This window comes from Puntigrus tetrazona, chromosome 21 (assembly GCF_018831695.1).
Source record: "Puntigrus tetrazona isolate hp1 chromosome 21, ASM1883169v1, whole genome shotgun sequence".
In the NCBI taxonomy this organism is placed as follows: domain Eukaryota; kingdom Metazoa; phylum Chordata; class Actinopteri; order Cypriniformes; family Cyprinidae; genus Puntigrus; species Puntigrus tetrazona.
The window spans coordinates 18693668-18710624 of NC_056719.1; the positions used below are offsets into that span (position 1 = coordinate 18693668).

Genomic DNA, 16957 nt, shown 5'->3' on the forward strand with positions numbered 1-16957 from the left:
CTTTGTACTCTCATCAAGCATGGGTTGTACAAACAAACAGGGAAAGAATCCCCAGGATCAGGGGGCATTAACCCCTGCAAAAAGTCCTTTAACATGTGTTCTTCTTCAGCAGTAAAACATGTTCTTAATTTGGTCAAAAATTGGGTAAAAGGCGAACAGATCTGATGCCCAAAAACTTGGAAGCTGTCTCCACCTGTCCAAAAAAAGATCCAGTTAGTGTTAATAAATGTCCCAAAGTAAAAACCTTGGCTTTCAGAAGGAAGTGCTGAAACCGAGTAGACTGCATCGTGAAGCAACGTCAGACGGGCTCCATGTATCAAAGGCTCCTGCAACAACCAGTAGAGTGAGGAGAAGTTCTCAGTCTTATAAATATGAAAAAACTCCATACTTTGAAGAGGTTACGATAAAAACAGGCAGTTCTGATACATCCAGTTTAGCAGGATCCATTAAAAAAAGTGCTTTATCGAGCCCAAGGCCTCCAAGTGTTCGTAAAATAACGCAACTAACTGTGCGCCAGCTGCAGTCCGTTGAGCCATCTAAAAGCTTTGTAGAAATCGTAACGGAAAGCAGCCATTCTACTTTGCAGGTGAATAACACCTTGCCCACCTTCATTTTGGGGAGATATAAAATACTCTGTGGGATCCAATGTAGTTTGTCCCAAAAAAAATTAACAAGAAAGGCTTGAATTTTAGCTAAAAACTGTGGAGAGGGATCTACACAGGCCAGCCTATGCCAAAGCGAAGAAGCAACAAGATTGTTAATGATGAGAGTCCTCCCTCTATAGGACATATTTGGCAACAACCAATTCCATTTATCTAATCGGCCTTTGACCTTTTCCTGCACCCCTTCCCAATTTTTCTGTAAAAACTCATCATCCCCCAAGTAAACTCCCAAATATTTTATACCTCCCCTTCTCCAACACAACCCATCAGGAAGACGAGGTGGCCCATCAGACCACTGACCCAGTAAAACCGCATCACTTTTTTGCCAGTTAACTTGAGCAGAAGACAGTGTTCTAAAATCTTCAAATAAGTTAAGCAAAGACTGTGCATCGCTTCCTTTGCTTATGAACACTACAATGTCATCAGCGTATGCTGACAAACAAACATTATTATTAAAACTGGGAAAATACAAGCCACATAACTTGTTTCTTATTTGTTGAAGTAGAGGCTCTATGGCCAAAGAGTACAACATTCCAGAGAGGGAACAACCTTGTCTAACACCCCTCAGAACCCGAAATGGAGCGCATAAACCACCATTAATTTTCAGTGCACTCTCAACGTCACAATAGAGCACTTTAATCATGTCCACAAACTCTTTGCAGAAACCAAAAGCTGCCAAAGTATTCCAGAGATAAGAGTGCTCAACTCGATCAAAAGCCTTCTCTTGATCTAAGGATAACAAACCACAACTCAGATTTAAAAATTTAGAAATATGAAAAATGTCTCGAATTAAGGAAATATTATCAACTATAGATCTACCGGGTACACAATATGTTTGGTCCGGATGGATGACCTGCTCCAACACTCCAGCCAGTCTAGTAGCCAAAACTTTGGAAAGCAGTTTGTAATCGCTGCAAAGAAGTGAGACAGGGCGCCAGTTTTTGACATCAGTGAGGTCCCCTTTTTTTGGAATCAGAGTGATAACCGCTCTCCGACAACTCAAAGGCAACCTGCCCTCTGTCAAGCTATCGCTGAGTACCTCAAGCAGATCATCTCCCAGCTCTGACCAGAAAGCCTTATAAAAGTCGACCGGGAGGCCATCCACTCCTGGTGCCCTCCCAGACTCCATGCTTTGCAAGGCCTTGAAGAGCTCTTCCAGGGTCAACACTCCTGAGAGGTCAAAGTTAGCCTCTTCTGAGACTTTCGCAAATTATCAAAAAGACACTTTCCGCGCCATGCCCTGAATTAATCTCACTTCTGTACAGGTTCTGATAAAACATAACTGCTCTCATACGGATATCGGCAGGATCAGACAACAACACTCCATCCTCAGAGCGAAGTGCATAAATAAAACGTTTCTGCCCATTCTTTTTCCATGCTGAAAAAGTATTTAGAAGGTACATCCATCTGATCGATACTTTGGAAACGTGAACGGACTAAAGCCCCTGTGCTCTACTCCCAGTAGATCTGTTAGTTGTGCTTTCTTCTTAGAGCAGGCTTCTAAATGCCTAGCTTCACCACTAGACTGGGCTAGATTATGACACTCAATAATTTCTTTTCTAACGATTCTAAGGACAGAAGTAGCTCTTTAGTAACGTTGTGAGTGTACTGTTGCGTAAAACTGCTTAATTTGAATTTTACCGAAGTCCCACCACTGTTGTACTGAATGAAAAGAGCCTTTTGTTGCTCTGAAGCTTTCCCAGAAAAAACTAAAAGATTCTTTAAAAAATTGTCATTTAACAGTTTAGTGTTAAAGTGCCAATATGCACTCTTATGTTTTACTGAACACAAAAAAATTACAATGCACCATGCTGTGGTCCGAAAAACCAACCGTGTGATGTAACACTTATTAAAAATGTTAAGATGATGATTAAAACTGTAAAACCTATCCAATCTTGCCGAAGAGATAATATTATCCGTGTATGAACCCAAGTATACTGTCTCTCCTTGCCATTTAAAGATCTCCAAATATCACATAATTCATATTTTTTATAAAATGGATAAGACGATTGCGTGAAGCTAAGTGAGGTTCAACATGATTCCTGTCTAAATTTAGCTCTGTGCAATTAAAATCACCACCTAAGAACAGAAATTCTTCAGAACAACAATTTTGTAAGGTGGAAGATAGTAAATCTAAAAAACTAACCTTTCAACCGGTACAGTTGGAACATACACACAAATAAAAACAAAAACATAATTCTCGAAAACAGCTCTGACTTTTAAAAGCCTACCTTTAACAATTTCATCAATCACATATGATACAGGACTGAAATTCTTTGCGAATAAAATAGCCACTCCTCCACTAACTGAAGTGTTGTGACTTAACACAGAAGTGCCATCAAATTCCTTCATCCAATCAACAGCATTGTTCAGGTCACTGTGAGTTTCTTGTAAAAAGTGACATCAATGTTTTTCTGTTTTATTGTTTCATATATTAATGCTCTTTTCTAACATTCCTTGCGCCATTGATATTAAAAGTGGCTAAATGTACTACACTCATAAATAAAAAAAAAGAAAAAAAGAGCAAAGACCAGTCCTGCTCCTAAGATTAACCCGTGTCATTGTCTAAAGCAATGTTAAGACTCTCACAATTTTCTTTAAACGATACACTTCTTTATTTGTGAATGAACCTTCTACCATTAGACTTCTTGCTTTATCAACAAACTGTTTTAAGTCAGGAAAATATTCCTGCACTCACGCACACCTCTCTTGTTTTTGGTTGATCTGAGAAATAATTTGATATCTTCAAGCTCATAGCTCCGTCCAATAACCTCATTCTGAGAAAGTGTCACACTGGAGTCAGAGGACTCTGCATCGCTCTCAGTCTCCAGATCCTCATCGTCATGCATTTCTATTTTTTTGCTTACTTTAGCATCTGGTACTTCGTTACTTTTCTTTCTTTTTTGGGGCATTTTAAAAATGGCTTGTTCTTCTTCCATTCCACAGCACTTAGCTATTTCACACATTTTCTGAAAATGCTCTGCACTATTCTCTGAAACCCTGTCAGCTTGTCCATCTCCAGTTTTGCCCCATGTCACATTATCTGCGTCCTCCCACGACCCTCATCCGAACGTATCTCGGCGTGTGTCGGCGCGACCGCTCCCTCCACCGTCTCACTGGAAGAGGCCGGAGGAGACGCTGCCGCTGCCGGTGCCACCGAGCCCTCTCCCGGGGGGGCTCCCTCAGCCTCACCGCTAACCCCCGCAAGATCACCACTCCCGGAGCGCCCTCCTACATTCCTTTCCTTTTCTGCAATTATTTCTGGACAATTTCGCATTAGATGACCAAAAGTCCCGCAGCTAAAACACTTCATCTTAGCGGTGGTCACAAAACAACATAATCAAAATCACCAATTCGAAAATTTAAAGACACATCCAGATCAGCATCATCATTAATGATCATGTATGCGAACCGCCTAAAAGAAACAATATGTTTCAACAGAGGAGAACTACAGTTGATCGGGATCTTTTTAATGGGTGAAACCAGCTTCCGTACCGGGATAAAGCTTGGGTTAAAATAAGATCACTCACAAAAAGGTGGCACATTAGATATGGTGACTTTCTTAGCAGGTAGAGAGAGGAAGAACGGGGATGAGTTCTCCTTTAACGATTATACCATGCTCAACAACCTCGTTAGCTTTGTCTATGCTGTCTAAAAAAATAACGATAGCGCTGTTCATTCGAGAGGCTGAGAGCACACTCCCGTGCCCCACTACCTCACCCACTGCCAGGCAAGCCTCCTCCACACTCACCGCTGACGCCACCTTCACAGCGTGGCGTCGCGTGAGTGAGTTTAAAACTCCACCCATGGGGCCGACATGCCTCCTCAGAGTGAAGAGCACGCGGCCCGAAAACCAGCAAAGACTACCGCTAACTATACAGACAGAGATAGACAGAAAAGGAAAAAAAGAAAAGAGTTTCACTCACAACACTCCACACCTATTCCACTCGCACTCACAGCACTCCGCTCACACTCGTACACCGGAAGTGAGAGAGAGAGAGACAGAGAGAGAGAGAGAGAGAGAGAGACAGAGAGAGAGAGAGAGAGAGAGAGAGACAGAGAGAGAGAGAGAGAGAGAGAGAGAGAGAGAGAGAGAGAGAGAAAGACAGAGAGAGAGAGAGAGAGAGAGAGAGAGACAGAGAGAGAGAGAGAGAGAGACAGAGAGAGACAGAGAGAGAGAGAGAGAGAGAGAGAGACAGAGAGAGAGAGAGAGAGAGAGAGACAGAGAGACAGAGAGAGAGAGAGAGAGAGAGAGAGAGAGAGAGAGAGAGACAGAGAGAGAGAGAGAGAGACAGAGAGACAGAGAGAGAGAGAGAGAGACAGAGAGAGAGAGAGAGAGAGAGAGAGAGAGAGAGACAGAGAGACAGAGAGACAGAGAGAGAGAGAGAGAGAGAGAGAGAGAGAGAGAGAGAGAGAGAGAGAGAGAGACAGAGAGAGAGAGAGAGAGAGAGAGAGAGAGAGAGAGAGAGACAAAGAGAGAGAGAGAGAGAGAGAGAGAGAGAGAGAGAGAGAGAGAGAGAGAGAGAGAGAGAGAGAGAGAGAGAGAGAGAGAGAGAGAGAGAGAGACAAAAGAGAGAGAGAGAGAGAGAGAGAGAGAGAGAGAGAGAGAGAGAGAGAGAGACAGAGAGACAGAGAGAGAGAGAGAGAGAGAGAGAGAGAGAGAGAGAGAGAGAGAGAGAGAGAGAGAGAGAGAGAGAGAGAGAGAGAGACAGAGAGAGAGAGAGAGAGAGAGACAGAGAGAGAGAGAGAGAGAGAGACAGAGAGAGAGAGAGAGAGAGAGAGAGAGAGAGAGACAGAGAGAGAGACAGAGAGAGAGACAGAGAGACAGAGAGAGAGAGAGAGAGAGAGAGAGACAGAGAGACAGAGAGAGAGAGAGAGAGAGAGACAGAGAGAGAGAGAGAGACAGAGAGAGAGAGAGAGACAGAGAGACAGAGAGAGAGAGAGAGAGAGAGAGACAAGAGAGAGAGAGAGAGAGAGAGAGAGAGAGAGAGAGAGAGAGAGAGAGAGAGAGAGAGAGACAGAGAGAGAGAGAGAGAGAGAGAGAGAGAGAGAGAGAGAGAGAGAGAGAGAGAGAGAGAGAGAGAGAGACAGAGACAGAGAGAGAGAGAGACAGAGACAGAGACAGAGAGAGAGAGACAGAGAGAGAGACAGAGAGAGAGAGAGAGAGAGAGAGAGAGAGAGAGAGAGAGAGAGAGAGAGAGAGAGAGAGAGAGACAGACAGAGAGAGAGAGAGAGACCGCTTCTACAGAAATATGTCTTTTTTAAGATTGCTAATAATCAGAAATGTTCTCTGAGCAGGAAGTCAGTATATTATTCTGATTTCTGAAGGTCATGTGACTCTGAAGACTGGAGGAATGATGCTGAAATAAATCACACTTTAACACACATTCACAGAGAAAACCGCTGTTTTTTTATCAAATAAACGCAGCCTCGGTGAGCAGAAGAAAATGTATAGAAGTATTGTTTTTTGTCTTTTCTATCAAAGCACACGCTCCTCAACAAGGGCTTGAGAAAAGCGCTCCAGTAAAAGTGCTTGGTTTACACCTGCATCTAATAAAGAGTGAGAGGGATTCGAGGCGGTTCTGTAAAAGTCATTTGGAGCCCAATGAACCTGAACAGCAGCTCAAGCTCTGGATCCAGGAGAAGAAGAGCAGACAGCGACATCTACAGACGCTTCTGAGTCCAGTCACTGTTGTTCACACAGAGCTGGTAACCCTGAGGAGTTAAACAGGAAGCTGCTCACCTGGTTGAAGGTTTTGAAGTGCAGCTCCTTGTAGAGAGCGTCTCGGTCCTCGACCTCCACCCATCCAGTGGCCCTGAGCTCCAGGAGAAGCTGCTCTCGCTCGGAGGAGGACAGCCAGTCTGCGGCCTGGACACAACATACCATCATCATCATCATCATCATCATCATCTCATAAATCAGCCTCCTACACAGCACTGTCACTGCAATAATCTATACACATTGCAATAAACTACCTGTGTAGTAATATATATATACACATATACATATATATATATATATATATATATATATATATATATATATACATATACATACACACACACACACACACACACATAAGGCAGCAGCACTATCGTTTATAACAGATGTATTGCGCCACCTGACGATGAACAGGGTTATAAACCAGTCAAAGAGAGAAAAAAACTATTCACCGCAGTTTTAATTAGCATATTATAATCTTTTACAGGTCGCAATAACGCAGAGTAAATAAAAACCAAAAAATAAAATAAAGCAACAAAATCATCATCAGCGCAGCAGGAAGCGAAGAACCTTCAAAAGAAAACAGTTCTGTCTCTTTAAATGCGGTTTCGCGCGCGTCCTCTAGATGGCGCGGTTTGCTGACTGGTTCTTTCGGGACGCGACTTATGTCTCAAACTCCACATGTATTTTACTCCATCAAACCCCACAAACACGCCTTGCCTCTCTTTCTGGGAAAGACAGGTTTTATTTCTCTGATTAGCTGCTAAATGCTAGATCGTGTTAGCGTCCAAGGACGCCGCTGATTGGTCGAGCAGCTGTCGACGTCACACTCACGCACAGCCGCGAAAGAAAGCGTTCTCAAATCTCGGTCGAAAAAGAGAATAAAATCTTACCATTTTCCCCGCGCCGCCGTCAGCAGACTGATAAGAGCGGGTTAGTTTAGTGAAAGCGCTCGGCCATCGGCGGCCAGAGGTCAGAGTAAACATTAACCAGCTCATAGCCACTGCAGGGCTGCCCCAGGCGCGCCTGATCACAATTACACAGCCTGCACTCCTACGGAGGCCCCTTATAATCCAGCTCCGATTACAAAGGGACCGTAATTTTTTCTTTAAAGTTCTAAAAATGTTACCGTTTTAGTGCCCTTCCTGCAGATAGAGGCTGTGGAGTGTGCACGTGTTTACTTAGTACATGTGGTCACGTGACCAGAGCCGTTTACTTTGTTTGTACCGTCAGATGATGATGATGACTGCACGTTGACAAAGATATGACGAAGATTTTAAGGTGTCTAGTATTTAAATGTGAATTCACAATTACTGAGTTTTGTTGAGTGGACACAGAATGAATAAAGCAGTTGAATGTCACAGTACTGACCGGATGGATGACGCAGTGCATGCAGGGATACATATACATCCAACGGCAGCTGGATCATAAAACCATTGAGTAACTGTTCAAATAACTCTGTTAAGTGTCTGTTGTAATGAGAACACAAATACAACAATCTGATGAGATCTGTGTCTCTGGAGCACAGCTGTCATCAAAATGATTTTTCTTTTAATCATTAGGATATTAAGCAGATGTTCCTTAAAGATATTTTGTACATTTGCAATCGTAAATATATCTAAACTTAATTTTTGATTAGTAATATGCATAGCTAAGAGCTTCTTTATCCTTGGACCCTCATTCCAGATTTTCCTAACAGTATTTTGAGCAATTATTGTCCTTTTTATTAATCTTTCAGATAATGATGTCTGGTCTGTGGTCTTTTACTGAAGAGTGGCTGAGATTTATAAACCTCTTCACGGCTGCAGAAACACGTTAACCCAGAACATTATCACTTTTCACAAAAAAGGAGTTTGTAAAGGTCTCTTCATGTCTGGGATTAAACGCTGAACCAGACGCTGTGTGTCTTCATTAAGGTCTCCTTCTGCAGCACCTAAATACTATCTGCGGAAAAAATATATTAAAAGTCTTTATATTAACTTACTTTTTATTAATGCAGTACAGGTAGCATCCATTTACAAAAAATGTAGCACTGAGTCGTTTAGCACTGGCTCTTTTAATGACCTGCTGTCAGTGCAAAGGATTGTGGGGATCCATTACTTCCTTCCAAGTACATTAAGATCACACGACCTCCTGTACTTTCATTCTGAGCCGTGTTTATGTACGTCAGGCACGAGTTTTGCATTTGAATTGGTCTTTTGCTGTTTTAAACCAAGTCCAGTAAAAGCTGACAGAAGAACAGAAGTGAACGAGCAGATTCTTCACAGTGGTTCATTTCCTGCGTGAGATCTGAGTCTAGTCCTGATGCTCGTGGTCTTGTCCTGGAATGAGCCAGCGGATGCTGTCTGAGCAGAGGATGGCGTAGAGCGTGAAGCCGGATATAAACAGCACCGAGAACACGAAGAGCCAGTCGATGCCTCTGGACGGAAGCGCTGGGGAAGAGGTCCGGAGCGGTCTTCCTCCAGAACAGACGGATCCGGACCGGCTTCAAAGCCTAGAGGACGGAGGGAAGCATGGAATACATCACTTCACCACAGAAACACTGCCACATTTCATCCTGTGCGTTACCATGGAAAAGACACACTAACGTCTCTCAGCGGTCTCCTCCCCTTCAGTGGGTGGAGTCAAGTGTCGTATTACAACATCAATAACGTTTTAGAATCTAGACAAAAAGCCTATCACCAGAAACGTCTCAAGATTCCATAGTTAGTGATTATTTAGTGATATAGAGAAATCTAGACATTTGTGTCACAAAAATGCATAAAAAAAAAATCGATGTAGTTTGGATGACACCCGGTGGATGTTTGAGGTATAAAGACATAAATAAAGTCTCACAGGAAGCCCCGTATTTTTATATCAAATTTGGAACATTACAATCTAAATCTAAATACGTTGCGTTATATCAATTTCAAATTGAATATATTTTTGATATAATATATATATATATATATACATATACATACATATACATATATATATATATATATATATAAATATATAAATAAAACAGTACTTTTTTTACAGTTAACATCTTAAGACAAATCGAAAAAATTTTATTTTTAATGTCTTTGATGATGTTTAGCATTAAAGGTAATGTAACTGAAAAAATATATACATTTCATCCATAAGTTATGCTATGTACTTGGTTGAGGACATCGGGCCTCAATTTAAAAAAAAGACATGTATAAAGATATTTGTTTAAAGATTATCCTCAGAATCATATACCATTTTTCTTTCTTAAAAACGTGTGTGAAATGACCATCAACAGGTTTTTCTTTATATACAATGTATCTATAAACGACATTTAATTTGCATATTAATGTGTGTTTTTGGGCAACGGTAATGTAATAATTTTATATAGTAATATATAATATTTCATAGAATACTGAAAATTTAAATATAAATGAAATTTAAATGTATATTTCATTTAAACATAAATGAATATATTAATTAAAATTTTCTGGTTTCTCCTGCATTTCCTCTCTGTCTGTCTCTTTAAGATGAATCACTTTATGTATCCTTTGGATAAAAGACTAAATGTGAATGAAGTTAGGTCCGTGGTCAAGGACGGGTTGCTCCTGAATGATGATGATGATGATGATGGTCCACACCTGTCTGGTTTGTGATGAAGGAGCTGAGCGTCTCCAGCGTCCGCTCGGTCTGGTTGAACCTGGCCATGGGCTTGGCTCCCTGAAACAGCAGGATGTTGGGGACGGCCACGGTGCCGAAGCGTGTGGAGAGACTGAAGAGAAACACAGACGTGATGAAGACAGAAACATCTCAGCGGCCCACGCCACCAAGGAGAGCGTCACGGACCCACCTGCTGTGCTGGGACGCGTCCAGAGCCAGGAAGTGCATGCTGGGAAAGACTCGCGGCAGGGCGTTGAAGTGAGGGGCGAGGTTCGCCGAGAACTGACACCACGTGGTGTAGAAGAGAACCAAGGAGCACTCGGAGCTGTTAGCATTCAGGAGCTCCATCAGGTCCTGCAGAGATCAGGTGCCAAAGTTATTCTGAACGGTCTTTAAAGAGCCACGCCCCCACACATCAACATCCAATCAACCACAGAGGCACAGAACTAAGCCCCGCCCCCACGTGTTGTATTACAATACAGAAGAGTCTCCTTCAAGAAAATACATCTCTTCCATCTTCACTTGATCCTCTAACTCTAATTCTATTTATCTAAGCGTCCTCTATTCTTGTGATTTGTTTAAATAAAGAGCATTTAACACTAACTTGCTTTACTCCATCTATTTGCTTCTTATTTACTTTATTATTAGGCTAATATTTACACTTCACTGTTCCTCTGTTGATTTGAATTCTTGTCCTTATCTGTAACTGTCTCTTAAATGTGTAAATGTAAAGATTAACTAGAGAGTCAAAGTAAAGCAGTTACACGCACTATAGTGTTTATAAAGCAACACACAGACTAAATCTGATAATAATAAGCATTTAGTATAAGAAACACTTCTGCTCACCAAAGAAAACACAATAAAAAGAGCGTGAAATATCACTATACTTTAGTTCAGTGTTTAATGTATTTTGAGACCCGTGGCTCAGGAGAGCAGAAGAGATCCACCTGAGAGGAGTTGAGTATCTGCACCGAGAAGAGCTCGACGCCGCTGATGTTCCGCTGATCGCAGCTCACTTTGAAGGTCTTGGTCTCGGTGAGGTTGTGGCTCGGGGTTTCTCCGGACAGCGGCGCTTCCGGCTCGGGCTCGGGCTCGCAGCGGCCCTCGGAGCACGCTTCTCCCGCCAGCTGCTCCGGCTGCTCCGGGTCCGACGGGCCGGTGACGTCCAGCGCATCTGGAACACAGAGACCGTGAGGCCGCCGGCGGACGTGTCGGTGTTTCGGGTGTCGTGTTTATAACCTCACCTCCGTCTGACAGACGCACGAGTCCGGCGATAATCAGCCAGATCGCCACCCCGAGGAGCCGGTCCGGTGCTGAGGCCATTCCAGAGACTTCAGACCCGGCGCATGATTCGTGAGGACGTCGATGTTGATGTTTTCTTTCAATGGACTCAAGAGGTAAAGGCTTCCGGTTCCGGCGCAGCTACGGCGAGCGAGCGGGTCACGCAAACAGCTCGATTTCAACAACGCTTTATCGACAATACATCGAAACAAGTCGACTAATAATTTCTGTCTATAATAAAGTTTTTTATTTACGCCGGGGTACGGTTTTGTGCTGAAATCTGAGCACTAACTCAATTTAAACACAAACCGCTGTGATTGGTCCAGCCAGAGATGCTTTCTGTTACTTTTCTCTGCGCTTCTGCGGATGGACCAATCAGCGGTTTGTGTTTAACCGCATAACGAATTAAATTGAGTAAAGTGAAGAGTTATTATAGTCTGAGCCGTTTGGACGCGCTGCACTCCACCCATTAATTAACACTTCTTTATGTAATGTAAAATAAATCATCTTGGAGAGGTGAGGTGATCTAACTCAGACCACTTCTCTTCTTTTCACATCATGTGTTGATGACACTCAACCTTTCCTCTCCTTCCATCCTGATCTGACGAGAACATCTCCGCTTGTGGATCAGTCCTTTCTTACTGGATGAAGAACCATCACCTTCAACCCAACACTGCCAGGAAGTGCTTGTGGTTCCATCAAACCCAGCCTGATTTCACCATCCAGTCACATCAACCACAACTCCTTCAGAAACAGCTGACCTTCTCTAAACACATGAATAAAACTGACTGATCGGCGCGGGGTTAAAAGTGTCTGCTTTGATGTCAAGATCAAAACCTTAAATCAACATTAAAAAGCAAAACTGAAATCAAGGGGATATATTTCTTTGTGAAATATGGGCTATTCTTGTTTTCTTATATGCAGGCCTGCTGTTGTTCACATTGTACTCTTTAAAACGTTTAAAGCAAAATAAAAACAAGGTTATTGGCATACAATGCATAAATAGATTAAGACTTCCTTCATGTAGTTAGATTTTAATAAAACATACACAAACATGTATTTCGTCATATTGTAACTGTATTACAAAGTAAACAAGGAAAAAATAAAAGCCTACGTCACCGATTATATGAATGTAACAAATATTGAACATAAACCTGCTCTTTAACGGCACGCGATGCTACTAACAGGCTACGCACTACTCATCTCAGTCGTCGTGATATTAAACCATAAGAAGATTTTTACATCACTTGTTCACAAGATGCTGACAGCATTCCCACACCAACAATAATCATCAGAATCAGAGTAATAAATACGATATACAAAGGAACTATTACAAGATGTGTGGTGACCGACGTGTGTCCCCGTCCACGGGCTCCCTGACCACACACACGCTTTAGAGCTGCTGGAGTTCTTTGGTGGAGTGCTGGAATGAGAGAAACACGCTTCAGTGGAACTATTGCACTCGTTATTGTGTCACGATGTGAATCAAGCTTAAGAAACGAGCCCACGGACGACCCAACATGACATGCAATGGACATTCAGAGTGACCACAGAGCGCCGGACACGTATTTACAGCTTCAGAGGAGGGAGACACGGTCAGCAGAGTCCAGTGCGTGTGTGTGTGTGTGTGTGTGTGAGAGACGGACGAGTTCAGGAGTATGATGGCAGAGCGCTGTGGATGGGTACCGGCAGAGCGTTTCTCGACTGACCGCCGTCTGGACACACGCTGGCCGCGGAGAAGGCCTCCGACGGCATGACGCTGAGCGGCGGAGGGGTTTTTTGGTTTCGTACGGGGAAGCTGCTGAGGAGGAACGGCGGCGCTTGAAACAGCATTTTTGGGGTTCTAGACGAGAGACAGAAAATACAAGATCAATGAAACACACACAGAAAACACCGAGCCAAACATTAAAGGGTTCATTCACTGAAAAATCAACACTGTGTCACAAGAGGTCAGAACGTTCTTTCCAGCTTTAATAAGGGCCTCATTAATTCTCCTAATATTAGGATGCTAGGTGTGTTCAGATCACTTCGGAGAAAGAGGCGTAGGGTTCACATGAACACATTAATAATTCAGTCAAAATAAAAGTCATGTGTCTCTGCATCAGTGTCTCAGTAATGGATGTGAATGGGTGCCGTCAGAATGAGAGTCTGGAGAAGACAGAAGATCAAACTAATTCAGCATTAAGAGGATCTTTAACTCAAGTATACCACTTCATGATCCATAATAACTCTTTCTCCATCGAAGAAGTTAGAGTTAGCACAGATCAAGCAGCGCTACACGAGCCAAAACAGTAGCCGTATTTCGATCTGAGAGACGAAAAAGGAAGAGTTATCACGGATCAGGACTCTTAACTCTGGATTGGTTTGATCTTGTCTTCTCCAGATGGTCCCTGATGGACTGCAGGGCTGTGGATTATTCTGATGTTTTTATCAGACTCTCTTTCTGACGGCATCCACCGCTGCTGAGACATTTCTCCGGATCGGCTGAAGCAACAAACTCATCCTGATGTTGGACTGAGTATGAGCACATGTGGTGTGTTGTGGGTTACTCTGTGGAAGTCTCCTCTTTCAGGGCGGTGTCGCAGGCTCCAGGTTTGTGCATGACGCTGTATGGAAACGCCGCCGCTGCAGGCGCTGTAGCTCAGTTTGCTCAGACGCGACTGGCTCTTGATGCTCCCGGCGGCGCACCCGGACTCACTTTATACCCGCGGCTTTGGTGGTCCCCAGGGGCCGCCCGGACTGGTCTTGAAGCCGGCGGCCCTGGTGGTGCCCAGAGGTCTGCCTGTGCTGGTTCTGTATCCGGCTGATTTGGTGGTGCCCGCCGGACGCCGCGCTTCCCAGACCTCCCGGACGCGCTCTTCTTCTTGGAGCTGCCGCCTTGTCGCTGGCCTGGGCGGAGGCGGGCCCCGGGGACATCGGCGGCTCCTCGCGGCACGGCGTGGGCTTGAGGACGGCCGGAGGAGGCAGGTAAGCGAAGCACATCTGCCGGGGACGCTGAGGAGGAGAAGACTGATAGAACTTGGTGGGGCACAAATCAAAGTGACTCGGCGAGAGTCTCCCGTCCTCGGCTAAACACGACGGCCTGCTGTCCACACAGAAATCACTGCCGGCCCCGGGCCCCTGACGCATCATCTTCTGCAGACAGACACCAGGAGAGAGCGGATTAAGATCCCTTTATAATGATTTAGACCATTTAGACACACACACACACACACACACACACACACACACACACACACACACTCAGCAGCACTGCTATATTTGACAATAATACACAAAATGCCAAATATCATTAGGATATTAAGATCATGTTCCTTGGAGATATTTAGTAAATATCTTTAGGTAAACATAATTTTTAATTAAGGTGATTAAAGGTGATTTTCTCAATATTTAGATTTTTCAGATAGTTGTATCTCAATTTAAGAGTCTTTGCACCATTAAAACATCCTGCTCATTATAAACAAAGCGTTTATTTAATTGAGTTCCAGAATGACTCGTTTGGGTCTAAGGGGCAAGATGATGTCATAGGGTCACAGATATTTGCATAAACACGCCTTCAGAGCTAGACATCGACGAATAGCAACCTTTTTCGATTAGGCCCCGCCCACTGGCGGTCGGGCGCTAACGCGAAAACAAAATAATTCTGAAATAATTATAACCAAAAATCTAAATAATTTAAAACAAAATAATTATGACCCTTGCTTTATCCTATATTGAGCCTTTTTTTAAATAAAAAATATATAGACAAATACGTGCATGTTTAATGTCATGTCATATTTGCATATTCAAACAAAATGGTACTACTAGACAACAGTTGTCTTAATGTACTGTATTTATTAGTTTATTAGTCTGTTTATGTGCAGTGACCTTAAAAATCAATCAGAATGATCAACTTTCATCATCTTCATCATCATCATCACAGTCATGTACTGAACTCTCGGATTTTCAAGTGTTTGGTGTTAAACTCTGCAGCTGGAGCTCTTCATGAAGTGTGTGTGTGTGTGTGTGTGTGTGTGTGTGTGTGTGTGTGTTTCGAAAGCTCTGATAATATTCAGTCAGGACTACATTAGCATGCATAGCTGTATCTGTGACATGAACACTATAAAGGCTCACAGCTGTCACACACGACAAAGCCCTTTAATTCTCGCTCTCCAACAAACAACAGCGTGACCAAATAATAATAATATCAACATTAATAAACCCAACACAAGGTCAGGTGTGAAGGAAACACGTCTCAGTGCATGCACAGCTACAGAAACAGCGTGTTTTTAAGAGATGATCGGGGACTGTACCTCGCGTTAATGTCGACGCTGGAGAGGAAAGGGTTAAATGTGACATTTTTGTCCCATTTTGGTGCTTCGCATGAATTCTGACTGATTCTGATCGAAGCTCGTCGAATAAAACACAAGAGATCGACGTCCACCTCGCCGTTCGGGAAACGTGCCGAAGCTTTCTTCGTAATTATAGGAGATGCTTTAGAAATCAGCGTCACCCATTGATATTAAATATTAAGAAATCAAAAGGATAACGCGCATGCGCACTGAGAGCTGCGCGCAGCAGACGGAGCTGAACTGACAGCGAAGGACAGAATTCATCTGACGAGATAAACATAAATAATACTTCATCTGGTTCAAGTCGTCACTCTTTTAATTTCAAATCAGCGTCTGAAAGCGTTGTTTTAATGTTCAGACTGACGCAGACACGCTGCTGACATCTGTTACTTTACTCAGCGCTGCACAGAACGGACCAATCACAACCGTTTGCGCTGCAGCGATTAAACCAGCGCTGGGACTGACAGATGACTATCATCACACCCGACCAGATACAACACACTTTATCATACACTCTTTACTTGTTTTGCAATCAGTTTCAGTCAATTTCAGATTACTTTGGACCTAAGCAGTTTATCATATAGATTTAAACAGAACTGTACCCTATAGGTAAAAAGAAAGATATATTTCAACTGTTATCAACTTAATGAAGTACATTAAAAAATTATGTGACATTGTTTCTCTATTTGTGAAGAAACTGCAGGAGTCTGTAAGTATAAAAGCTACTAAAACATTAAAATAACTTTAAGATGAATAAAAAAGAAAACACTTGCTATAAAAATGTTATATTTTGTGACTATAACCAAAGTTAGAGAACCGTGATCATGTGATAATTATTACTATATTTAATAATTCAGGCTCCTTCAAATAAAAGGTACACTAGATGAAAGAGGATCAGATGACAAAAAGTCTGTGAATTTGTAGATTTTAATGTGTTTGAAAGACAAACGGCTCCCGAAGTAATAGACGGAACAATAAAAGAGTAATAAAAATAAATGGTGCTCCTCAGTGACTGGACGCAAAGCTGAAACACTTAAAACACACCGATCTCTGAGTGAATAAAACTACTTCACAGGAAGGAGGATCAAGAACTTATGAAGACTTTATTGCTCTTTTGTGAATAATATGTAAATCAATGAAAACCTAACTGTAATCTGATTATGAGTTTTGTGAAATGTAACCTAAACTAATCACAAGTACTGGTTTAATAATCCAGATCACACGTAGCCCAGATCTGAACGTCACAGAGCACATCAAAAATAATTTAGGTGAACTATTCCTTTAAAAACACCCCAAAGCTCTTTTTTCTTGGCAGCAAATGAGAAAAGCTA

At 42.7% G+C, this 16957-nt stretch overlaps 1 protein-coding gene and 2 pseudogenes across 1 annotated transcript; all 3 read right to left on the reverse strand.

The window, feature by feature from the left end:
• Positions 1–7427, reverse strand: part of LOC122326920 — a 15005-nt pseudogene extending 7578 nt beyond the window's left edge.
• Positions 7428–8353: 926 nt separating this feature from the next.
• On the reverse strand, positions 8354–11418 carry LOC122326130 (thioredoxin domain-containing protein 15-like). The gene is given in 6 exon segments (XM_043220815.1): positions 8354–8808; positions 8811–8878; positions 9996–10126; positions 10205–10368; positions 10962–11188; positions 11259–11418. Coding segments are annotated over 6 exon segments (798 nt in total). The 5' UTR covers positions 11338–11418; the 3' UTR covers positions 8354–8679.
• A 1257-nt stretch (positions 11419–12675) lies between these two features.
• On the reverse strand, positions 12676–15937 carry LOC122326223 (annotated as a pseudogene).
• Positions 15938–16957: the final 1020 nt, after the last annotated feature.